General features: G+C 36.3%; 2 protein-coding genes across 3 annotated transcripts; one reads left to right on the top strand and one right to left on the bottom strand.

Annotated features, from left to right (window-relative positions):
• Positions 1-1,491: 1,491 nt before the first annotated feature.
• Positions 1,492-2,621, bottom strand: LOC137948846 (zinc finger A20 and AN1 domain-containing stress-associated protein 1-like). Its single transcript, XM_068795025.1, has 2 exons — positions 2,335-2,621; positions 1,492-2,176 (listed from the first exon to the last, which is right to left on the bottom strand). Exon 2 carries the CDS (start codon positions 2,097-2,099, stop codon positions 1,590-1,592), a length of 510 nt encoding a protein of 169 aa, XP_068651126.1. The 5' UTR covers positions 2,100-2,176; positions 2,335-2,621; the 3' UTR covers positions 1,492-1,589.
• A 2,806-nt stretch (positions 2,622-5,427) lies between these two features.
• On the top strand, positions 5,428-25,912 carry LOC137948810 (uncharacterized). Of its 2 annotated transcripts, none has more exons than XM_068794984.1 (13): positions 5,428-5,788; positions 15,679-15,770; positions 15,904-15,923; positions 22,835-23,075; positions 23,154-23,249; positions 23,394-23,509; positions 23,619-23,699; positions 23,819-23,942; positions 24,280-24,329; positions 24,531-24,621; positions 24,944-24,979; positions 25,057-25,154; positions 25,320-25,912. In XM_068794984.1, exons 1-13 carry the CDS (start codon positions 5,466-5,468, stop codon positions 25,434-25,436), a joined length of 1,485 nt encoding a protein of 494 aa, XP_068651085.1. In that variant the 5' UTR covers positions 5,428-5,465; the 3' UTR covers positions 25,437-25,912. The 2 variants fall into 2 exon arrangements, with proteins under 2 accessions (XP_068651085.1, XP_068651084.1); XM_068794983.1 differs by having other exon boundaries at positions 15,676-15,770.
• The last annotated feature ends 94 nt before the right edge of the window (positions 25,913-26,006 follow it).

The following is a 26,006-nucleotide window of genomic DNA, read 5'->3' as shown; positions in this document are numbered from 1 at the left end:
TTTATGTTCGAGCCGAACTTGATTTAAATATTTCGAACTCGAGCTCTACCCGAGCTCAAACTTCATGATTCATTTAAAAATTTTCAAAAAATATAAGTCTCGAGTTTATGCTCTAATATATATTTAAAATTTTTTAAAAAATATATGTCAAATAAATTGTATATAAAATTATATATATTGTATATAAAATTGAGAATGACCTTTCACTTAAAATTTGGCATAAATGTGGCATCGAATTCAGTTGAGTCTGAACCTTGTTCAAGTTGAGTTCGATTTAAATATTTTGAATTTGAGCATGACCGACCCTAGCCTTGAACCTAAAATTGTAATCGAATTTGAGCCTAATAATTTTAATCGAGTTCTAGTTTGAGTTTTAAACTTATATTTAATATTTTGTATAAAATATATATCAAATAAATTATATATAAAATTATGCATACATTTTAAAAAGTGATAGAGGAGGTTTAGGATTGAATTTTAATAATAAATTAGAACGCACCAATATTAATTTTTTTTACTCTAAATGTTGTTAGCTTATTTTGTAATTTTTGAATCTGTCCATAAATTTACTATGACCTCCTTAGTACCCTAGTTGAAAATTTATATTCTAGGAAAAACTAGAAATGTTTTTCCTATGATACATATTTCTAAAAAACCTTTAAATAAAATCCTATTAATTATTAGTTGCTTATTAGAAAATTACAATAAATATTTTAAAATTTTTTTAGGAAATTTGAATAGACCTCTTATTGCCTCTTCTAGGAAAATAAATAAAAATTAATAATCAATCTAATAGATTACTATATTTATCGATAAATTTTTAATCAAATAAAATATCAAATACATAATTATTATGAAAATTACCTCATGCTAAAAATATTATAGTATTAACTGTTAAATACTTATTAAAAAAATTTCTATACGATTTTCTAACCCATCTTGCTAGAAAAATCTTACTTAGAAAATTATATATTTTTTTAATAAAATTTTTTAATTAAAAAAATATTTACAAAAAACATAAGACACTAATAGTTTCTATAAACTTATTTCTACTAAAATATATTTTTAATTTTAATTTTTTTTTCTTTATGATCTCACACGTACAATGAAAGAATGTTTTTTTCCTTGAATGAGGTTTAATTTATCTAATTTTTAAATTTAATAATTAAATTTGTATTAATTTATATAAATTTTGATTTTTTATTTGTTCTTATCTTATACATTTATAGCAATGTTGGTCTTTTATTATTTTAATATTGAAATAAAAATGACATTGATAAAAAAATATAATGAAGTTAATAGTGTTTTTATTAGTATTATACATAATATTATTTTTGGACATAAAAATTTTGAATAGATTATTCTCTATATTATTCTATTTATATTATATATAGAGAGTATATGGCATTATTGGTATATAGAATAAGTTATTTCACGTATCACCAGACCCATTGAGAGAGAAAATTACAAGACTACCCGTTGAGGGGAAAATTACTAGACTACCCATTGAGGGAGAAAATGACTAGACTACCCATTGAGAAAGAAAATTACAATGTAGACCAAATGACAAAACAACCCTCGTCCACCTCTTAAATTCTCTCCAGCTTGTCCTTCACCACCACCGGATTCGCCTTCGCGATCTCCCTGCGCCCTACTGTTTTGAAATCGAATTCGCAGTCGTGCTCCTCCGGGTACCTGTGCACACTGCAAAAAGTGCTCCCGCACCGGCACGAGAATCCCACCACCCCCACACGTTTACTGCACGTAAAGCACCGGTTCTTCACCGCCACCAAACTCGGTGGTGCCGCAGACGACGACGACGACGACGAAGTCGGTCCAGATGATAAAGGCACTGCCGGCACAGCGGTCTGAAACACGATCGATTCGTTTTTCGGCGTGTTGAGGGACTTTTCCACGACGGCTTTAGCCGAAGCTGCTTGTTCTTGTTTAATATTGTAATCCCGGTAGCAGACGGAGCAGAGGTTTAGAGTCGCGGCGCTGCCGAAGAAACCACAGCCGTTGGTGCAGGGCGAGACGCCTTCCGGCGTCTGACAGTGGGTCCCGTCCTGAAGTCGATTCAAGCTGTCCTCCGAAGCCATCTTTCTTCCTTTTCCCTGTGGGTTTAGTTTCAGAATCGCAGAGACGGAGGGCTTTTTCCTTTGATCTTCGGTGTAACCTGTAAAAGAGGAGAGCTTCAGGATTAGAGATTGTTATGAACCGACTTAGTCATCCCATTGACTAAAATACCCTTCCGATGAACACCACGAAAGAAAAGAACGGGAAACCTAGATTACGATTTCTCAAACAAAAATTTCAGGAAGAATGTTTCCCCACCTAGAGATCCTCAAAGGCCTTGCTTGCTGTTTTCTTCGTCACGGAAGAGGTGTTCTTCTGTCGTTTGTCAGGAATCGGAGCTTCTGCTGTGATTTGTTCGAACGAAGGCGTAGTTGCAGGCTTAAAATAGAGGCGAAGAGAAGGATTTTAGGTAAGCGACAGTCCTAATGAAACAAGGAAAGATTCTAAGATTTCCAAATCTCCCAATTCCAGTCGTGAAGGGAAAGAAACAGGATTTTTTATTTACTTTTCGTTGTTTAATCGGCCGTTGCTTCCAATTTTGAATTCAAAACTGTTCTGAACCGAGCTTCCATTCCACCTCCTTCAACGCGTTTTTATTTCCGCGGCTGCCAGCCGGTTTTCTCGCCGAAGTAACCGTTTAAATTTTCCTTTTGTGGGTCCCCTTGTTTTCCGCCACGTGTCATTGTTTCGTTGCTTCGGCCGGCAACTTGACAGAGCTGTCAGATACGAGCCTGCTGCTTTGGGATTGGCTGACGTGGCCGACAGATCGGTCCAATCTGTTATATTCGGAAAGTAATTTCTGAATTATTTAAAATATGAAAATCGATTTTTTTAAAAAAATAAAATATTTTTTTTGAATAAATTGGGATTGAAATGGACTCGGAATTTTTATAATTAAAAAATTTAGGAACAAAAGTTACAAAAATAATAATTTCGTGTTTACTCCTTGATTCTTTATATTTGCATTATGATCCTTGATCGGCTTTTTTACTCTAGAGTGGGTTGTGGGTCGGGTTGGGTCATGTTCTATAAAATCTGAACCTGACTAAACTTGTTTTTGTAACTCTGACCCTGATTCGATCTCATCCCTGTAAACTTGACCCATCCCAGTGTTTTAACTCTTTCCCGAAACTGGTTTCCAACTCAAATTCCAATTTTTTTTTCCCGAACCACATATTGGGGTCAGATTGTATAAGATCGGATCGGATTGGTTCAAGTTTTCCATGAAACCTGACCTGATGTCCACCTTAGTTCATATTGTGTTTTATTAATTTATTAACATTAATATTTCAAAAAATTTGGCATTAGTTGTGAGTTGTGACAATTATGTGGCTTTTATTATAAAAATAAGCTAAATTAATGTACCTACTTTACAGGTAAATTTCATGTCCATAAATTGATTCTTTGAAGGGTTTAGTGGATAATATAAATCAAATCCATTTTTTCTAGGTAAAACAAAGAGTTGGATATTCTAATCAAATTATTAGTTTGATTATTGGCCTAAAACAAAGAGGATGGTTTGATTTAAATTCAACCTTCTGGACATTCTGTAAATGAGGGCACGAGAAAGGGTAGTCTAGTAGTCCATAATTAAAGACATGAACCCCATACATCAGAGTGAATCAATTAAAAACGTCTAGTATAACTTAAGAGTGTTTCGAAGAGGATAAGACAATGGAGATACTTAGAAAGATGGCAACACTATATTTAGCTTCTCAACACTAGGATGATCGAGTATAAGCTGTCATTCATAAGATGAGGTTGAACTCTGTAACCCATCCCTCTGAAGGACCCATCTAACCTTCTTCTTCCTTTGGAGGTCCTGAACAACATGCATATGAGGATAAAATGCGACTGAATAGTTTAGCTTCAACTAAGTTTACTAAGAGAGAGAAGATTGATAGGAAACAGAGGCACATATAGAATATCAGTAAATAATAAACATGAAGTTGGGATTGTCCCAACTCCACTTTTACTCTAGAAGTAGTGTTGTTGGTCAGAGTAGTATCACCAAGGTTTTTACGAGGATGAAGTTCATAAAATGTGGGTGGTAACTCCAGAATCAATTTCCCATGAGGAAGAAGAAAAAATAAATAGGATAGACATACCTATTTGAGGAAAAGTAGCTACAGTAGTAGAAGAATATGTAGACGTTTGAGCTTGGATGTAGTGGAAGGTTTCTATAGATACTATTGAACAAATTGATGTCATCCTTGTTCATGGTCATAATATTAGGATTAATTCTTCTTGCATTACTTGATTTCCCATGCTGGTTTCCCAAATTTCTCCGAATACTTATAAAAAAGGTGGTTTATCACCACGAGCACATAGTACTCTTTCAAACATTCCTCTACCTCTATCTCCCATTGAGCATCAATCTTGGCCTCTCAAACCACTTCCTCTATTTTTAGAATTTCAATTACCATTATTCACCACCATGGCCACATTTTCTCTTTTTAGTCTAGTTGTTCGAAGTGGAATACCCTAGGACCCTAACATCACACCCCGCCTGGCTCGAGCCGATGACCTTGGTGGCTCACTAGTCATAGCGCTCGCGCATTGTCTACCCGACTTGGAGACGACACCTCCAACACCGCTGCCGCTGCACTCGGGATTCAAAGTCGGGACGTAGCGCTTGCTCTGACACCATACGTTGTCTACCTAGATAATACTACCCAAAAGACCGGCCTGCTAGAAGCGGAAGACATAAGTACTTAACCCCAAGACCCTTCTTGAGTTAAAAAATCCGATTAATAAAATTCTTTTTGAGTTAAAAACTAGACTCAAATATTTTCAAAAATATATAATTGAAATATGACAGCTACGTTATGGCAATACAAATTCCAAAGACAAAAATGGGTATTAGGCAAAAAAAAAAAGAGTAAAGGGAAAGGAAATAAAACTTGTTTTTTTCTCTCTTTATTTCTTCTTCCCATTCAATTGTCTTTTGCTTCATCTCGGAACCTTAGCTGTTTTTATACCATGTTAATTTTCAAAGAGGAAGTATGAAACAGAGGGAACAGTAGAGAAAACGTAAGAAAGAAAGAAGAGAAGAGAGGGAACCATGGAAGAATACCAATATTGATATGAAGAGAAAAATTATACCAGTCGTGTCTTACTTGCTCTCTTACATGGTTATTTTATAATAGAATACAATGAATTAAGTTAAAAATAAACTTTCCCAAAAATTTTAATTACACCCCGACTGTTTGCGACATGTGTGAGAAAACTACTTGGCGCGTTCACGTTCACACCGTGTTTGAGACAGAACATGGAATGAAATTCTGTAGAAATAAATTTCCCGGTTTTTCGTATGTAGAAAGTTATATACAGAGAATTGATTATCACCCATTTCGATTTCCCTTCCAAAGTTAAAATTAATTGCAGGGATGAGCTCCTTCAAGGCGGTTGTCGATTCTCTGACCGGTATTTTCTCTGGTTTGGGCTCTGGTAATGATCCTTCACCAACATCTATTCCTACCGCAGACACGCAGGATCAGACGATGGAAGGAATAGTAGGACCAGACGTATCCAACCAAAGAATTGCAAGCAAATTAAAGGGTTACTTCGAATTGGCAAAGGAACAGATCGACAAGGCTGTTCGTGCCGAAGAATGGGGTCTGACTGAAGACGCAATCGCCTACTATAGGAACGCAGAGCGCATTTTGATAGAAGCCAAGGCAACTAGAGCTTCTTCCGTTATCCATCCTGGGTATGAAGTCGTTCACACTATATTTTGTTGTAAAATTTCGTAGGTAATACAGCAGGAGAAGGTTACCATCCTAATGTACAATCGAAATTGATTAGAGAAATGGGTTTCATATTATGTACTCCTTCATGATGAGTAGAGAGTGAATTTTCGGTGTGATTCTTTTTTTTATTTTTTTCTTAAAGTTAGACGAGTCGCTACAAATTGAAGCCTTTTGATTAAGGCTCTGTACCATGCAACCCTGTCTTAAATCTCCTGCTGCATGTTTAAAGAACTCAATTTTGAAACTATAGGGGGAAAATAATCAGTGGCTTTTAAAACCGAGTGGTAGATAATCCAATTCGCGATATCCAGAAAAGTGATACTGGACCTCTATTTGTTACTATATTGCTTCCTCTCTGCGCAGTAGGCGTCTCAAGAAAATGATAGTAACTTTTATCAAGTCATGTTGCTGGACTAGACCTCTTTGTCTTGATGAAGTTGCCAAAGCTATGTGTTATCTTTGAAAAGGAGTTGATGGTAGTAAGTAGCCACACTCCACCTCGCAGCAGAAAGTTTATCTTAGTCTTTTACTTATTTCTTTCTCTTATTTTAATGTGGAAGATAGAATTCCATGATTTGATGTATGTTGTGCACTATGAAGTTTTATGAGATCTGACTTGCTTGATACATTAGTAGTGGGAGTCGAACTCGAGATGAAAGCCTGGTAAAAGAGTGAAAACTCGAAAAACTAAACCAGAGAAGTTTTGCCAAATATAGCAACTGCCAATTTGAAGTCACCATTCAGAAAAAAGAAAGGAATGAATTGCCTGTCTGAATCCCTATAGACTGACATGAAAGACAAACTCGATAGTAGATTGTATCTGAGTCTTACTTAAAGGTTATACCTATCTATATATAACATGTAAAGGGTATACCTATCTATATATAACATGTAGCAATATGAAATAAATGGCCTCTGTTTAATGTCATATTCCTAGAGGGAATTGTTGCCTTCTCCCTTTCTTCCACAAACCAAAAGTTGGAGAGGAGCACTTGGACCTCCTCCCCAACAGGAAGGAAAAGGGAGGTGGGGAGTTCCTCTTTCCCCTTTTTTGTCAAGGAATGGAGGGTGGGCATTACCCTCCTCGTTCCAATGGAGAAGATGGTGGAGGCTTCCCCATTTCTCTCTTATTTGAAACGGATTAGAGGGGGGAATGCTTCTTTCCCTTGTTATTTTTTCTGTTTGTTGGAGGGTGCTGGCTGTCCCACCATTTAGTAGTTATACAAGTGCTCCATTTCTTTTGTTATTTTGTATGAGAGATAGAAAAATGTTGTGGTTTGAGAAGATTCTGCTCATTGGTTGGAAAAGACCCCTGGCTGGTCATTTGTAGGTGGAACCTAAGCAAGTTTCAACATGGTAAGCGAATCCAAGCCCATTCTTTTTGTTTAGTGGTTGATGTTGCTGTTCTAGCTTACTCTGTGTTCTCTACTGCCTGTGTGTATATGTTCTTCAAGTCATTGGTCCAGATGTTTATTTATGTGCGGACGAGATGGGGAATGTTGGATAGTAAAAGTTAATACCAACTAGTAGATTTACAAGTGCTCTATGTCTCTAGTTGTTTGATAGGAAGAAAATTTGCAGTAGGAGAACATTCCTACAATGGTTTTAAGAAGACCTCCTAACTTTAGCCAGGCATCTTTGGAGGAACTTGCCCAACTTTAATTGTAATACAAAGGGCTAATGAGTCGTACATGTTGGATGGGGATGCTTCTGATGATTTCCTTTTCATTTATTCAAATTTTGTGTTTTCCTTCCTTTTCCTCTCCTTTAGGTATGAGCAGCAACTAGGAAAGAGGTTATTTTTCCTCTAAGTAGTAGCATCCACTAGGGAAGAGAAGTTTTTTCCTTTTTAAGTAGGAGCACCCACTAGGGAAGAGATGGTATTTTTCCTTGAAATAGGAGTGGCCGCTATGCAAGAATTGTATCTTCTTTAGCTGTTTGATGGACTTTCTAGTTAATCCTTTTCTAGGTTTGAGCTAGAATGACAACTTAGCCAATTCCTCTGAAAGAGAAGAGAAGGTGCTGGTCAAGAAAAAGATAATTCTTTTTAAATTTCTGAATGATAGAGACAAGAATCATATGTAAAAAAAAAAAAAAAACAGCAATGGAAATAAAAAGAAAAAAATTGACATCAGATTTGATCACTGGGTTTAGAATAAGAGGATTGAAGTCATGGAAACGTTAAAAAAATGCTTTTTGATAAGTTATAACTTGTATGACAAATTGTGTAATCTTTCCTGAAATAAAATTGTGGAGTTATATTAAAGCAATGACTTCGTAAAATGGATGCCATATTAACCAATCCAATTCCTTAGTAAACATTGCAAAACATCTCTTGTCTAAATATTTACATCTGAACCTACAAGCATAATGTCAAAAAGAAGGATTCCATTAAAAGAAGTCTCAAAGATGGATGCCCCAGTCATTCCTGAAATATTACTCTACTATATTCCTCATAATAAAGCATGAACTGTGTGGGACATAAATTCTAGATTTGTTGATTCCCTTTGAGCAATGTAAGGTTGATATCATAAAAAGTCTCTTTGCCAATCTATATCCAAGCCAAAAACTACATGAAATCGTGTCTAAAAACTCTGTTAGAGGCCTGTAGGCACAATTTCTTTGTTATCTCCAAGTTGATTTTCTTTATTTGCTGCAGTGAACAGATTTAGCGGTTGTTCTCAGCTAGAATTTTATACCATGGTTTGTGATGAAAATGCAAGTCAAAAGTCTCTCATTCACATGCACAATCTTCCAATTATTGAAATAACTATAATTGAAGAATCATTTTCAATTATTGAATGATGCTCTTTTGGCCAAATGGTCATGGTGTTTAGCTAAGGAGCAGGACTTCTTATGGAGGAGAATCCTATCGGTCAAATATAGCTACTCTCCTAACTCGTGGTTCTTGTTAAAATCCATGTAAAGGTATTTTGGTCATTTCCTCTTTCAGTATACATATCTGGAGTTAGATATAGTCTATGTATCATGTTAGAAGCTTATGGTTCAAGTTTTGTTAGATTTGGAGTTATAATTATTAAGATTTTGTTAGCAGAAATTTCTCATTTAAAGCCCTATTAAATTTATTTGAACTCTCCTCTGGTCAGAAAGTTAGCTGGTCAAAATCCTCAATTACTGGCTTTAATATTGATCCTACTGTGTTAAATTTCATGGCCCAATACTTGGGATGTAAAATTGCAACGCCTCCATGTTCATATCTGGGATTACCTTTATCACCTACATTACCGTCCAAATGCTCTTGGAATCCTGTTATTGAGCGTTTGGAAGGTCGTCTGGCCACTTGGAGTAGAGAATTCTTATCCAAGGCTGGTAAACTGATTCTCATTAAGTCCTGTATGCATGGAATTCTTTCTTATTTCCTTTCCCTTTATTGATGTCCTGCCTCTGTTTGCCAAAGAATTGAATAGCTAAAAAGAAAATTCCTATGGGGTGGACTGAATGGGGAAAGGAAATACTCTTTGATGAAATGGGCTGAGGTATGTAAATCAAAATATCTTGGTGGGCTTGGGATCCGGGATACTGTCATTACAAATTCAGCACTGTTACTTAAATGGATCTGGAAGTTTAACTTATTTCCTGAATTAATTTGGAGAAAATTGGTTGCGGAAAAAGCAAATAAATTGATGGGTTGGTGGACTGAGGGTGGGTGATGTAATAGGTTGTCTCTAGTATGGAAAAAAATTGTTAAGTTATTACCTGCTTTCAAATCTGCTGTAAAATGTTACTTGGGCACGGGTTTTGTGACAAGATTCTGGACCGACTGGTGGACTGGTGCACATAACTTCAACAACACCCACAACTTGATTTCAAATCTGGCAAGAAATATTGAAGCTTCTATTTCTGACCTGCGAATTGATTCAGGAGGGTGGAACTTGAATCTCCGAAGATCACTCTCTGACTCTGAGGCCTTGGTGGCTTTTGACCTCATTACCATGCTCTCTTCAATAAGTCTAAAAAATTCGGCAGATATTCTCATCTGGATGCCCAACTCGAAAGGTAGTTTTTCAACTTCCACTGCTTATGGCTTCCTAAGCTCTACCAATCATCCACAAATCAACCATCCATCTGCCATTGCATGGACTTTGCATGCTCCCCCTCGTGCTAAATTTTTTATTTGGACTGCATGCTGGAACAAAGTCCTTACTTCAGACACCCTAATTCGAAGAGGTGCCCATGTCCTAGACCCTCTTTGTCCCTTTTGCCAAACTTCTACGGAGACGATCACCCACATCCTTCTACATTGCCAGTATGCCTTTTTTGTGTGGACCAGCCTTTTAAACAAAATCGGTCTCCAATTCTGTTCCTCTCATAATCTCCCTTCAACCATTCTCTCAATTACAAATACCAGCCTTCCAAAACTCGAAAAATTGATAATATCTTGTTGTGTGGGGCATCTTATATGGGCATTATGGAAAGAAAGGAATAATCGAAAATTCAACCTAAAGTTTATTTCTAGAGAAATATTAGTTGAAAAAATTATTGGTCAAGTTACTTCGTGGATTTTAATGCGTAAGGAATTCCGTGATCTTCGAGGGTCAAACTTCCGAGAAAACTGGCAAATAGTAGCTAGAATGTCCTATCCTGCAAGGCCCCCTCGTATGGCGATTTGGTCCCCTCCCCCTACTGGCCATTTTAAATTGATGGTAGCGCGTATGGATGTCCGGGCCCTGCAGGTTTTGGTGGTGGTGTTCTAGATGAAAATGGAGTTCTTCTCTTTTCTTATGCCGGGCCAATTGGAAATTTGGATTCTACTACTGCTGAATTAACGGGATTATTTTACGGACTTCGGATTTTCAAAAGTCGTGCTTTTGGGCTCCTTTGTATTGAAGGTGACTCAAAAGTTGTTATCAATTAATGCGCAAATAATGAACGTCTTCCGTGGCGGCATTGGGATATGTTTTACTATATATGTAATTTAATTTCTACTTTAAATTGTAAATGAAATTATATTCCTAGATCTGCTAATCATTTAGCGGATGCCCAGGCTAAACTAGGCGTCTCTCTCTAACACCTTGTTGTGGAGGAGGCCCTGTTTAGCAAGGTATTGTAATCTCTCTTTTCTTTTTAATACAGCTTACACATCTTATTTCAAAAAAAAAATTATTAAGTATGAAGGTAGAGGTTATGAGGGGCATTATTTTAATCTTGTAAATGCTCTCACTTAAGTTAACAAAAGAAAAAGAGGGCTCAGGAAGGACCTCTAACAAGTGCAGACCTCAAGCACTCTTCTTTCTCTCTTCTCTCTATTTTCTCTTTCTATCTCTCCGTCTTCTTCAATTTATTACTTTTGTTATGGTATCAGAGCATTAAGATCTTGTTTCAAAGCTTCATATGTGTTTTATTCCCTCTTTTTGAAGTTTGCATATTCTAAGGAAGAGGGATTTCAAGATTATTGTCTGATTGAAGTTAAAGGTTAGGCCTTTTTCATTTCTTTCTGCCTTAACCTAAGGATTAATGGTTCCTACTGCTGATTAGATCAGTTTTACAAAAGAAGTTTGCCCTTAAGGGATCCTAATGTTGGGATTCTCCCAATTTTGGCCTTTGTAGGGCTTGTACTATCTAGGTCACCCCTTTGAAGGTGATTTCATCATTATCTTAACCTAATTGTGGTATTTTTAATTGGTTTTTGATCTATTGGTGATTGAATTGAATTGAGGTACACATGTTTGCCCTTTTTCCTGCCCCAATTGTTGTGTGGGGGCCCACATAGCTTGTGTATACTTGTTTTTTACCTATTTTTGAGAATTTGAGATGACTGATTTCGGTGAAGTGTTAACTCCAACTAAGAAAATAGGTTATTTAGACAGAAAGGACACAATTGTGATAACTATAAAAAATTGAATGACCAAAATTACTTGAGCTGGTCAAAATTATTTTGGATATATTTGAAAGCCAAGAGGAAGATTAAATGCTTGAGAGATGATCCTCCTATTCTAATATATGATGATTGAGAAGCTAAAGATGACCAAGTAATGACTTGTTACTTAATAGCATGGATGCCAAACTCAGGAACCAAGTTATGATTTGTGATTCAACAAAGGAGATTTGGACATCCCTTAAGGCCATGTATGCACAGGAGAGTATTTTATCAAGGATTTATGAGCTATATACTAAATCGTTTAGTTTGAAGAGGGGTGATAGAATGGTTATTGGTTACTGTAGTGAGTTGCAAAGTATCCTAAAGGAGATTAATATATATCACCTTTTGACCACTGATGAGAAACAACTTAGAAAACAACAAGGATAGGTTTATGTGGCAGAATTTCAGGAAGGACTCAGGCCTGAGTATGATGCAGTACAAGCCTAGTTGCTTGCTTCAAATGTTCCTTCACTTTCTAATGCATTTAATAGGGTTATGTGTGCAGAATCAGTCGTGACCTGACATAGTTGTAAGAAAACATGTATTGTTGAAATTGCTGCCCTCAATATTCAGCATGGGTCCAGTCTGGCAGAAGCCAACCGTGGTCATGGTGGTGGCAGAAGAGGATGGGACTGAAAGGGCTCAGGTTGTAGGAAAGGTAGCGATGATAGACAACTTGTCCATTGTGGACGTACCAACCATGTTTCAGTTAAATACTCGGATAAGTTTGGTAAACCAGCATGGGCAAACTATAGTGTCTTTGGGAGTAGTGAGATCTTTGCAACTCATGTAGGTGATATTGTGCATGGTGCTCCAGATGAGATGCAACAGTTAATTCAAAGGATGGCTTAGTTGACTTCTACTTCTACGTTTGTGCCTCAATCCTCTCCTCTTGCAACAACTACTGTGGCCAGATCAGGTAAGTCAACTTTACATGTGTGTCCAATGTCTACATGTGTTAATGATGGTGGTGTGTTATCTCATATGTGAGGTATGTCTTGATTGTTTTTACATCTTAGTCAATCCTCACCATGTAAGCAAGTTACACTTGCTGATGGCTCATCTTCTTTGGTTAGGGGAGTAGGCTCTATTAAGCCCACTTCCTCTATTAAGCACTTTCGTTTTATTAGTTCCTAATTTTCTTGTCAATTTTCTCTCTGCCAGTCAAATTACAAAGTCTTTCAATTGTTCAGGAACTTTTATCCTGCTCATTGTGTCTTTCAATACTTCCAAACAAAGAAGATGATTGGTTCAAGGCATGAGAGATGGACTGTATCATTTGAAGGGTTTATCATCACATACATCTTCTACGCTTCATGTCCATAGTACACCTTTTTAGTGAAATATTCGACTAGGTCATCCTTCTCTAGAAAAGTTATCCCAATTATTTCTTGCACTGTCATCTCCATCTCAGTTTCAATGTGAGTCCTGTCAGCTACAGGGAGCATCAACATCGTTTCCTCCTAGTCAGCCTTCTAGCAATGGTCTTTTGAAATAGTTCATTCAGATGTATGGGGACTATGTCCTGTTAGTTGTACCTTTGATTATAAGTATTTGTGTCATTTCTTGATGACTTCAGTAGGTCTACATGGGTGTATCTCCTATGTGAGAAGTCTTAAAGTTTTTTATATATTTCTAAATTTTTATATTGAATTAAAGATTCAATTTAGTGCTTCACTTCATGTTTTGCATGCAAATAATGGGCTTGAATTTATGAACAATAAATTTACTTCGTTTTGTTAATCTACTGGCATCATTCATCAGTCATCTTGTACATATATCCCATTGTAAAATGGTGTTGCAGAAAAGAAAAATCACCATTTGCTTAAAGTTGCATGAACAATGTTATTTCATATGTATCTTCTTAAATCTTTTTGGGATGTTGCAGTTCTCACCGCTTGTTTTCTTATTAACAAGATGCCTTCTTCAATACTTGATGGGCAAATTCCCTTCCCTATTCTCAAGCCTAATAATGAATTGTTTCCCTTGTGTCCTCGAGTTTTTGGTTGTGTTTTCTTAGTGCATGTGCTTGGTCCTATAGCGGATAAACTTTCTCCCAAAGCTGTCAAATGTGTTTTCTTAGGGTATTCACGAATACAAAAGGGTTATAAATGTTATTGCTCATCTACCAGAAGAACCTTTGTGTCAATTGCTATTATATTTTTAAAGATTCTTCATATTTGAACATATTTGTTTCTTTGCCCAGTGTTATTCTTCATCTATATTCCTTTGCTCTTAGACTTGTGGAGGGCTTTCCTAGCTCATGCCACTAGTTGAAGTATCAAAACCATTGTAGGTGTATCAACTTGGAAGGTATATAAAGACACCATAGAAAACTCTCCTTACAACCTGTGCTAGCATCTTCTTTATCTGAGGCTCCTGAGGTATGTGATGTATATCTTCCCATAGTTGTCCGCAAAGGTGTCCGTACATGTACACAATATCCTATTTCTTAGTTTGTTTCTTTTGATTCACTGTTTGGGTCCTTGAACAATTTGCTCTATCATTGTCTTCATGTATTTTTCTTTCATCAGTACAAGAAGCTCTGTCATCTCCTTTGGGGAAACAAGCTATGGACATAGAGATGGATGTTGTACTAGACTGTTGGACTTGAACATTATGTGATTACCTCTTGGTACTATAGTTGTGGGTTCTTGTTTGGTATATATTGTGAAGTACAATGTTGATGGATCTATTGAAAGGTATAAAGTTCACCTTGTTGCTAAAGGGTATACCCAAACTTATAGTGTGGACGTGTTTGAAATTTTCTCCCCTGCAGCTAGATTATCCTCTATTTGGTTCTTGTTTCAGTGGCAGTGACCCAAGGTTGGCCCTTATTTTAATTGAATATTAAAAATTTCTTCTTATATGGTGACCTGGATGAGGAAGTATATTAGAGCAACCTCTTGGGTATGTTAGTCAGGAGGGGACTGCAAAGGTATGTAAGTTGAACAAGGTCATCTATGGTTTCAAATAGATTCCTAGGGCATGGTTTGATAAGTTAAGCAAGGTAGTTACGTTGTTGGTTTTTTTACAAGTCACTATGATCATTCCTTGTTTATTTTGAAATGACATACTGGAATTGTGGTGCTACTTGCCTATGTAGATGATATAGTATTATCAATTAGTGATAAGCAAGGAATTGAAGAAGTGAAAGCGCATCTAGTTAAACTTTTTCAGACCAAAGACTTAGGGTCACTAAGGTATTTTCTGGGCATTGAGGTCGCTAGAAGTAAAGCAAGATGTGTGTTAACCCAACGGATTATGTGATAGATATGTTACAACAGTATGTGCTACTAGGGGTAGAACCTATAGGAATTCAAATGGAGGTTGGCCTTAATCTCCTATCTTTATTGAATGAATTTCTCATTATCTCTGTTAGAGTTCAGGGGTATTTTGGTAATTTTTGTAAGATATATTGTGTCTCTATGTTCTAGTTAATAAGATGCTAATTAGGGAAGTCCAATGATTGTAATTTTTTATCATTTTTTATTAGTGTTTTATGGTTGTAAGTGGTGTAAGTGTCATAAGGGCAATATGGACTTTTTCATTGTAATTCACTTAAGCTGTTTTAATAAGAGGGTTAGGGGTCGACCAGATACCCTAACGAGACTGAATTAAACGCAGTTTCTTTCTTCCTCTTTCTTCTCTTTCTTCTCTTTCTTCCCCGTTTTTTTCCTATCTTCTCCTCTTCTATTCTCTTCTCTTCTCTTTAGTCTTTCTTCTTTCCTTAGTTTACAAACTTAAAAAAGAAAAAAAACATTATATTTTTTAAGGGGTCTTGGCCTCTGTCATCTGCTCTTTGCCTTCCCTAGTAAATGAGTAGTTGAGAGAATTTGGTTTTCTAATTAACTCCAAAAATATAGAAGAATAAGAAAGTATTCCGCATTAATCATGGAGTATATCTACTAAGTGTGTAAAATATGATCTGGATTTACTATTGAAACTCATCTTTTTTTTTTTCAGCAGTGAAAAGGAGAAGGTTAAGTCTTATCATGATAAGATAATGAAATGGCATCGGCAAGTCTCTGAGAGACTGAGTGTCTTGACTCACCGAACAGGTCAGAAGACCTCAAAATAAGCTTGTTTCTTCCATCATTTATTGTATTTTGACATATTTTTCTTTATTTGTTTCCTCGAAGTTGTTTTTCTCATTTCTTTCTTCTGCTCTGTTGCATACTTTTGTCTTCTCAGTTGGCACATCTGTAAACAAGGTATGGATATCTCGAGAGTAAGTGTAAATATTTTACAGTTATTTTCTGTTTTAATTTTTTTATTTATACTTGGTTAAATAATTGAAATGTTAAAGTACGAAAAAGTTGAAAGATTAAAGAGAAATAAGAAGGAAGAAGAAGAAATAGAAGAGAGAAGAGAAGGAAGAAAGCAGCAATGTGCAGCAGCCTGGTTTGGAGACAAAAGTCGATCCTAAATCCTATTGATCCCTCTTAATTGTGTTTACAAAAGGACCAAAATGTCTGTCATAAGTGAACTTGTACATCAGCATATATGAAGGCAGAAAATAAAACCAAAATTACAACTTTGTCCCTTCTGAACACATGAACTTCTGGACAGCTACTCTATATATAAACTATCCAATTGTGTAATGACTAAAATACTCCTCACTTCTAACACTCCCCCTCAAGTTTCAAGTTGGGGCAGGTATATCAAATAACCCCAGCTTGCTACAAAAGTTACTAAAGTCTCGCTTTCCAAGTGCCTTTTTGAATATATTACCAATCTGTTTAGTGGTTCTAACATAAGGAGGATTTACCTTCCCACTTATTACTGTATCACAAACAAAATGAATCTCTATATGCTTGGTTCTTTCATAGAATATATGGTTACTAACAACCAAAATGGTTTTTTTATTGTTACAATTCAATGCTATTAGATCTTTAGAGGCAAAAGCCTAAACTCTTTTACAACTGATTTTGCCCACATAAGTTTACTCATTGTGTGAGCCATAACACGATACTTTGCCTGAACTCTTGAATGAGCTACAACATTCTGCATTTTGCTCTTCTAACTAATTAAGTTTCCTCCAACAAATACACGCAACCTTGTAGTAGATCTTCTATCCATTTTAGTTCCACATAGTCTGCATTAGAATATCCTTCAACCTTGTAAATGTTTGTGAGGTGCATAAAACAATGGCCAGCTTCGAGGTGAACCTTGTGAGGATTTTTCATAAATTGACTCATTATACTTACTGAAAAAGAGATATTAGGCCTTGTCACTATTGTTTTCCAACCAATCTTCTGTACATGGTCTTGTCTCTCAATGGGAGTGTTTCTTCATTAAACAAAATTTGGCCAACTTCTATAGGATTTTCCATTGCTTTAGTTCCTAATAACCCATAGTCTTGCAACATATGAATGGCATACTTTCTTTGAGATAAGGCAACTTCAATTGCTAGAAAATATCTCAAGGAACCAAGGGCCTTGATCTGAAAATGTCCTCTTAAGATATTTACTTTACTTAGTTCCCTTAATGTCACTTCCTAACAACACTATCATCTACATACACCACAAGTACTACAAGTCCAGATGATATATGTATAACAAACAGGGAATGATCATAGTGACTCCTTGTAAAACCGAAGACTCTAAAAACTTTACTAAATTTGTCAAACCAAGCACTTGGGCTTTGTTTCGAACTATGAATGGACTTATGCAGTTTACATACCTTCCCATTCTCCCTTAAGTAACATACCCAAGAGGTTATTCCATATAAACCTCATTGGAAAAACATTTTAAATGTCTAACTAGTACAATGGCCATCCCTTATTAATTGCAACAAAACTCTATGAACAGTACTCATCCAAGCCGCTGAAGAAAAGGTATCAATAACATCTATCCCATAAATTTGTGTGTAACCTTTCATCACCGATCATGCCTTATAACACTCAATTGTTCCATCAACATTGTATTTTATTTTATACACTCAACAACACCCCCACAATGGTTGCATTTGTAGGATGATCAACCGAAGTCTGTGTCTTTCTAGTCTAAAGGGCATCTGCTTCATCATCCATAGCCTTCTTCGACTCAAGTAAACATAAGGCATTCTGCACTTTAGTGGAATAGAAACACTAGAAAAAGAGATATCAATTGACTGAAATTGAGGGGACGACCCATGAAAAGACACATATCTAGAGATAGGATGTTGTGTACCTTTTCTTTTGGCTGTTGGACGGTGTATATCATTGAAGGTAAGAGTCACAGATTTGGAGGACTTAGGGTCTTGGCAAGACATTAGGGAGTTGATCATGTGCCTGATGTTGTGAACCACTGTAGACTACTTCATATTCACCTTTTGACATTGGTGTAGCTGCTATGGTTTATCGAGAGGCGTAGTGGAAGGTATAGTTGGGTTATCCATGAATGGGAGCAACAAAGGAGATTCAACATACAACAAGAGCATACAACTCAAAAGGCGTCGAAAAATAAAGTGTACTTTCAAAAAATGTGACATCATTTGAAATATAGGTCTTCTTATGCTTGGGATCATAGCACTCATATCCTTTCTAAGTACGTGGATAATCAAGAAAAACACATTGAGTAGCCCGAGGAGATCACTTATCATGATTTGGATTGATAGATTGAACAAAACATAGTGAACCAAACACCCATGGTGTAACTACAAATAATGTGCAATCAGTTTTTTTAAGTACTTGCATTGGGATTTTTTCCCCCCAACTGAAGAAGGCATTCTATTAATCAAGTTGCAAGATGTGAGAACAACATCTCCCCAAAACGATTTAGGAACTTTAATCTAAAATAAAAGTATACATGCTACTTTTAGAAAATGTCTATTTATTACATTCTGCAATTCCATTTTGTTGAGGGGTATAAACACATAAAGATTGATGAATAATTCCATGCATAGCACAAAATGATGAAAACTTATGATTCATAAACTCAAGACCATTATTTATATGGAAAATACAAATAGAAGCACCAAATTAATTTCTTATTTCATTGAAAATTTCGTCAAATCCATCAAATACTTCAGACTTCTCTAGAAGGTATACCCAAGTTCTTGACTATAATCATCTCTGAAAGTTAAAAAATATTGAAAACCGAACAAATTGAAAATCTAATACAGGCCCCAAACATCAAGATGAACCAATTCAAATTCACTTCAATTCCGACTTTTGCTCAAGAAAAGAAACTTTTGTGATGCTTTCCAAGTTGACACGAATTACACTCAAAAGATAAATATGAAGGCAAGGAGGGAAAAAACTGATGGAGCTTCAACGGAGTTGGACAACCCAAAAATCATAAGTGCCACAACAAGGGAATCATAATAGCAGCCTTAAGTGTAGCAGATGAATTGTGTGGATCTACATCCAAGTAATGAAGTTCTTCACTCTCATGCACGGAACCAATCATCATCCTCATTGTTAAGGAATAGTCCCACATGAATTAGTGAGTACAAATATCTTGAGTTTATTAGTTCAGAAAGAGGCTTCCTAAGGTGGCTAGTCATTATGAGATAGGCCTTGGACCCAATTTAACATGGTATTAAAGCAGGTACTCATATGTGGGCCTACACCTAAACTATTTACTTGTAGAGCCACAAAAGAGGGCCTACACCTAAACTATCCACTTGTAGAGCCACAAAAGAGGGCCTACACCTAAACTGCCTACTCCTAAATTATCCACTTGTAGAGCCACAAAAAGAGGGTCTACACGTGAGGGGGAGTGTTAAAGAATAGTCCCACATGGATTAGTGAGTACAAATATTTTGAGTTTATTAGTTGAGAAAGAGGCTTCCTAAGGTGGCTAGTAATTATGGGATGGGCCTTGGACCCAATTTAACACTCATCAACAAATCCTAAAATACACTATAAAAAAGAAAAAATGTAATTGAACAATTTAAGGATTTGGTGAGTTGACTTATTGCTAACAAATTAACTGAAAACTTTGAAACATATAAAGTAGAAGACAAAGAAAACTAAGTAGGTTGGAGTACACCTTGACATGTGACAAATGAAGAGGATCCATCTGCTAGCTTAAAAGACTTTCAAGAAGATGAAGAAGACAATTCAGGAAATTAGGACATACCTAATATATGTGCTAACACTCCAAAATTAATAACCCATGGATATTCGAATGACACGTGAAGTACAAACATACCTGATATTGCTTAAGTGGCATTCTCCAAGGAGGATGTGCTGGCCACAACAGTAGTAGCAATAGTGGTGGTGAGTTTCCCCAAGTGTTAAATCGATTGCTGAATTTCATCCTGAAAATTACTAGGTGACCCCTGCTCACTCCTAGTCACACCAACACTTACAAATACATGTGGTCTATAAGATTTATCTCAACACTTGTCAAAATTGTGAATGGACAGAATGCACACACCTGTCTCCACAGCCACATCCTTGACCACCATTGTCATGGCCACGTCCTCTACCTCCCCTCTCCCTCTAGACAACTCAGAGCAAGAGGGGGTTGAAGACAGATTGAGGGCAACAATATTTTGATTTTTTATTTTTCTACTCCCTTTAGACACAATTGCACTTTTGGCTCGAACAGCTCTGTTATATACCTTTTCGAGTGTGGGAACATCATCATCAACTAACATCTGTACCACAATGCATTATATTCAGGCCCCAAACCATCTAGAATTCCAGCAACATGAATTTGTTCTTCCTCATCTCTTAGAAAAGGATTTATGGTTAAAAGGATGAAGTACTAAAATTTCTTGCAACACGTCATGCATTTTTGTGAAATATTTTGTAACTGTCTTTTCACCTCATACTCATATTTAAACATGGGACAAATTTCTTTCTTGAGTGAAATTGGTTCAAGAGTCTTCCACATGTCCTTAGTTATATCACAACTCATCACCTTATCACTTACTTGAGGTTGTATATAATTCAACATCCAAGTATGAACTTGATGGTCTTCAGCTTCCTAATCTTCAGTCATATGATAGGGGGTCATCACAGATATATTTAGCATTTCTTTTTGCAATCAAAAACTTCTTAATAGCCCTAGACCAATTCAAGGAGTTAAATCCATTTAACTTTACAAATGCGATCTGAATATAATCCTTGTTTTCTGTAGATTTTGAGGTCTTAATGGTTGGGTTGAGCGCCAATTCTAATCCCAAAATGACTAGCACTACAAGACTTTTCAATGTGGGATTTTTTCTCACTCAACACTCCCCCTCAAGTCCGGGCTTACAGATAACAAGCCCTATGATGTGTCCACATCACACAAATAACCTTGTTTTCACCTCATGGAGCCCACATAATACAATAACCTAGGGAGCTTATACAGGGCCTCAGTCCACACAGACAACCTGTTCTCGTACCATTATTCGGTTGAGCCCAGTTCCATCCCAAATGACTAGCCGCTGAGGAGTCCAATTGCTCAACTTTATAACCTAATCATTTTCCTTAATACTTTGTAATGTGGGACTTTTTCCCTCTCAACAATGGGTGTAATTACCTCTTTTTGTATCAGCCATTATTACACCCAAAATACAGCAAATATACCAGTAATAACTCCAACAAAAAATTCCCCAACATTCACTCTTTAATTGGTTCTTAATAGATAGAAAAGGAAGACACAGACTTAAATGGACCCCACAGCTCAGAGAACACTACTAGGGTTTATAGAAAATCCAGTACTAGTACTCAGTAGTTATCAACATGGATCAATTACTTCAATTAACGAAAACACAACAGCATACATGTACCTAGAATAGTCTGTGCAGGCACACCTGTGCACTAGGAAGAGTGATCGAGGCACTGGTCTTACAGACCAGTCTTCAAAATTTCATTGAATCCTTAATGGATCACAAATACACCTTTTTTTTTTTGTGTGTGTGTATAGACTATAAAAAGACCACAAATACACTTATTAACTGCTTTATGAAGCAGCACAAGCCATTAACCTTTAGGTTAAGGCACAGAGAGAGGATAAAACACCTACCTTTGAGGTCACTCAGTGGATAAATTGAAAGATGCAACCTGGAGAAAGGTTGCAGAGTTCAAGAAGACAGAATAGCAAGCTTTTTAGAGTCAATAAGAAGAGACATAAGAAGAGAAATGATCTATGGATCAAAATGTTCTGATACCATTAAAAGTTGAAAAATCAAAGAGAAATAAGAGAAAGAAGAAGAAATAGAAGAGACAATAGAGGGAGGAAAGCTGCGAGGTGTAGCAGCCTCTTTAGGGGTCAAAAGTCAACCCTTTAACTCCTTTTATTAATCTCTCTTAAGTGTGTTTAGAAAAGGACCAAAAAGCCCCTCATAAGTGAACTCGTACAACAGCATATGAGATGGCAGAAAAAAATTACAACCTTGTCCTTTCTAAAAACATATTAACCTCTGGACAAGTTCTACTTCTCTATATTTAAACTGCCTGTTTGTGTAATGACTGAAATACCCCTGACTTCTAACATTTTTTTTACCTTCATGGATATAACTTTAACCAACATAGAACCAAAAGTTTAAACCAATTGATGCATAATGAGTTCGTTTGTGATATGATTGTTAAGTTGAGTCCAAAGCCTATCCCAAAATGATATGACTAGTCATTTTGGGATAGGGCCTTGGACCCAATTTAACATGGTATCAGAGCAGGTACTCACTCCTATGTGGGCCTGCACCTAAAAACTACCCACTTGTTGTATACTCGTTGAGGTTAGTAAATGAGTCAAATGATACTTTTGAAGAAAACAGCCATAATTTAAGTGTTTACCTTCTCCTTTTTTACTAAATTTTTTAACGTGACCTTCTCCCATTTCATTGACAATATATATCATCTACTCTGACAATCTGTCTAAGTTGTTTTCACTAACTTCTAACAATTACTTAGCTGTTCTTCTTGAGTCCCCAATTTCAGTTTTGAATTTGAATTGTACTAGTTTTGTTTTTAGTTTTTTGTGTTTCCCGGGTTTGGTTGTGCAGACTGGTGCAGCTTGAAGTGTTTCCAGCTTTTTGTTCATTAATTTTCCTGCTGTTTTGCTTGAGATCGTAAATTTTCTTTATTGTTCACTCCTTGTCCTTTAATGCTGTGACAAGAGCTGTAACCTTGCTCTCTTTCTCTCTCTCTAGCTCTCTTTCACGTTGATGTAAAAAAAATTGATTGACATAAGTTCTGCAGAAAAACTTAAACCATCAAGAAGCAGGAGTAAGTTCATCTTCTGTTTCTGTGACCCCAAATAGAGTATCACCCAAAACTCTTAGCTCCAAGAGAAACAATTTCACTCCAAAGAATCCAACAAACGTTCCAGGAAATTCGAAAGCGATTCAAGAAAACAGTGGTGGATATGATGCTAAATTGGTGGACATGATAAACACAGCCATTGTAGATCGAAGCCCCTCTGTTAAGTGGGAAGATGTTGGTGAGACATCCTCTTAGATCAAGTGTTACTACTATATTCTTGTGACTGCTATCTGACATTAATTAAATTAACATGCAGCTGGCCTTGACATGGCAAAGCAAGCATTGTTGGAAATGGTCATACTGCCAACAAAAAGGAGAGACTTATTTACTGGTCTCAGAAAGCCAGCCAAAGGCAAATTCTTTTCCAAATCTTCTGTTCAACAATCTTTTGTTCTGGTTTATTGAGTCTGTGTTTCTGCTTCTGTTGGATTTGTAAGTTTTTCCCCTGATAAATAAGATTAAGCTTAACTTGGAGTGGTTTTTTGCTCTTTACTAGGTTTGCTTCTCTTTGGTCCACCTGGAAATGGGAAGACCATGCTCGCGAAAGCTGTTGCTTCAGAGTCAGAGGCAACTTTCTTTAATGTTTCTGCTTCTTCACTGACATCAAAATGGGTACGTAACCATCATAAATTTCTGTTATTACTATTTTTTCTTATTTTCAACTCTGTTGATAGTCCACCAGTAGCCTTTGCTTTATAGTCTTTTTGTTTGCCTGAAACAGGTTGGAGAGGCTGAAAAGCTTGTAAAAACTCTATTTATGGTTGCTATTTCCAGGCAGCCATCCGTAATCTTCATTGATGAAGTTTGCTACTTGCTCTGTGACCATTTTTTTAGCTTCAGCATGTTATGCTGGATATTGTTTAGTTTCTTTAAGTTGATATATATTATTTGACATAGATGTTGTATACTCCTATTTTACAGATTGATAGTCTCTTGTCTACAAGGTTAGCTAATGAGAATGATGCAAGCAGGAGGTTGAAATCAGAGTTCCTCATCCAATTTGATGGAGTAACATCTAATGCCAATGATCTAGTGATCGTTATTGGCAAGTGGAAACTTTGTCTTTCTTTTCATTCTTGAATTCTGCTTCAGATATATGATTCATTAAGTGTACCATCTAGCAATTTATTTCGTGATTCAGGCTCTACTTCTAAACGTGAAAGATCTAACCCAATAATCTGTTTAAACATGCTGAAGAGAAAACTGAATGCATCAACCATTTTCTGCAATTGGTTGATCTCTCATATAAACTTGTGAATAAATTGTCTGGGAAGTTTCTCTACAGTGCTTAAACCAGGTGTAAGCTGATGTAGAAACTGAGTTGATTCACAGATAGATATTGGTTTAGGAACACCTAAGATGTTGGAAATATGTTAATGCAGGAGCAACAAACAAGCCACAGGAGTTGGATGATGCAGTTCTTCGAAGATTGGTTAGTGTCCTCTTGCTGAAATACTCATGCAATACTAACTGATAACCTGTATTGAAAGACTTCCTTCTTTCATTATACTATATGAAGACTTATTTTGTGCTTTGTTACCAGTGTTGTTAGGACCAAGCTTTGTTATATTAGTGACTGAATGTATGCCATACTTCCATTAGTTTTGTCTGACATCAAATGAGGTCAAACCAGGTGAAGAGAATATATGTACCTCTACCGGATGAAAGTGTTCGGAGACTGCTCCTCAAAAACAAACTGAAGGGTCAAGCATTCTCATTACCAGGTAATAGAGCTTTGTCCACAATGGGACTCGTTTGAGTAGATTTAGAAGTTTCATCATCATAATCATTTTTCACTCTCTTTACATATCAAATCATATTCATATTATTTGTTTGCCTGTTATATTCAATTTGATCGTTTTACTGTTTTGCTATGATGAAGAGGTTTGCAACTTTGTGGTTGTCACTATACCATCTAATTAATTTTATTTTTTATCAATTAGGAGGTGTAAGTCGAAGTAGTCTGTACCTGAATTTTATCTCGTTCCTATTTACTTCTATTGAGTAAGATTTATAATAACCTAAATGTCTCATTTCTTCAATCAGATCGCGATTTGGAAAGATTGGTGAAAGATACACAAGGTAGAAGTCATTCTGGCCCCCTTGCTGTGAGGATTTTTTGTTGCATTTAGCACTATAGTTGTCTTTGAATTTGTTAGGTTACTCTGGAAGTGATCTGCAAGCCTTATGTGAAGAAGCTGCAATGATGCCAATAAGGGAGCTTGGTCCAAACATTCTTACTGTTAAAGCCAATCAAGTAAGATAATACAGATTTATTTGGTTATGACTGCTGAGTTGCTCAAAAACTTCATTTCCTGTTGATTACTGAAGATATCAATCTATGTTATTTTCTTACTCTTATGCAAAAGCAGTTTCTTGTCCAGAACAACTCAAAAGAGTTTGATTTTGTCTTTCTGATCAGCTAAGGCCACTAAGATATGATGACTTCCAAAGGGCAATGACTGTCATTAAACCCAGCATAATCAAAACCAAATGGGAAGAGCTTGAACAATGGAACAAGGAATTTGGGTCTAACTGAAGGACTATTATCTCCAGATTTGATTTCTTTTCAAATTATTGCCCTAAACAACTGCATGTTGTATATAAAGGGCTGACAAATGGTTGGAGGATCTGTCACCTTCTTGTGTTTTATGGTGTCCTCAAGTAGAAGATCAACTGGTCTGATCATCTGGTGACCCAGAATCCATCATACTCACAAAATCGGATACTTCTGTGATATTAAAGCTGAAGACCTCTTTACAGTGACTGCACTTATACCATCAGTGGCTGAACTGATGAGGGTGGATCTCTTCTTGGGTGGAAACTGAAGATCTTTACAAAGCAACAATAATAAATGTCACCTTTTTTTTTAATCCTTGGCTATTGTCCTGTTTCTTCCATATGTAAATCACACTGATAGTCAAATGGGAATATGTTAATCCTTCCTTACTGGGACATTTTTTTAATATCCTTGATATCAAACTACAAAGCATTTATTAATGATTTTCAATATGGCACTAATAGAAAATGCCTTGTACCCTTCGAATTATGGAAAACTTGAAAACCTAGTTTAAGGTATGTACATGTTTGGGATTACCGAGTTGAAGTT

This window comes from Aristolochia californica, unplaced genomic scaffold, assembly GCF_029961685.1.
Source record: "Aristolochia californica isolate CCGP_79_NKW_82.1479 unplaced genomic scaffold, dmAriCali1.0.hap1 SCAF_13, whole genome shotgun sequence".
NCBI classification, from domain to species: Eukaryota; Viridiplantae; Streptophyta; class Magnoliopsida; order Piperales; family Aristolochiaceae; genus Aristolochia; species Aristolochia californica.
This window is presented reverse-complemented; position numbering and strand designations above follow the sequence as displayed.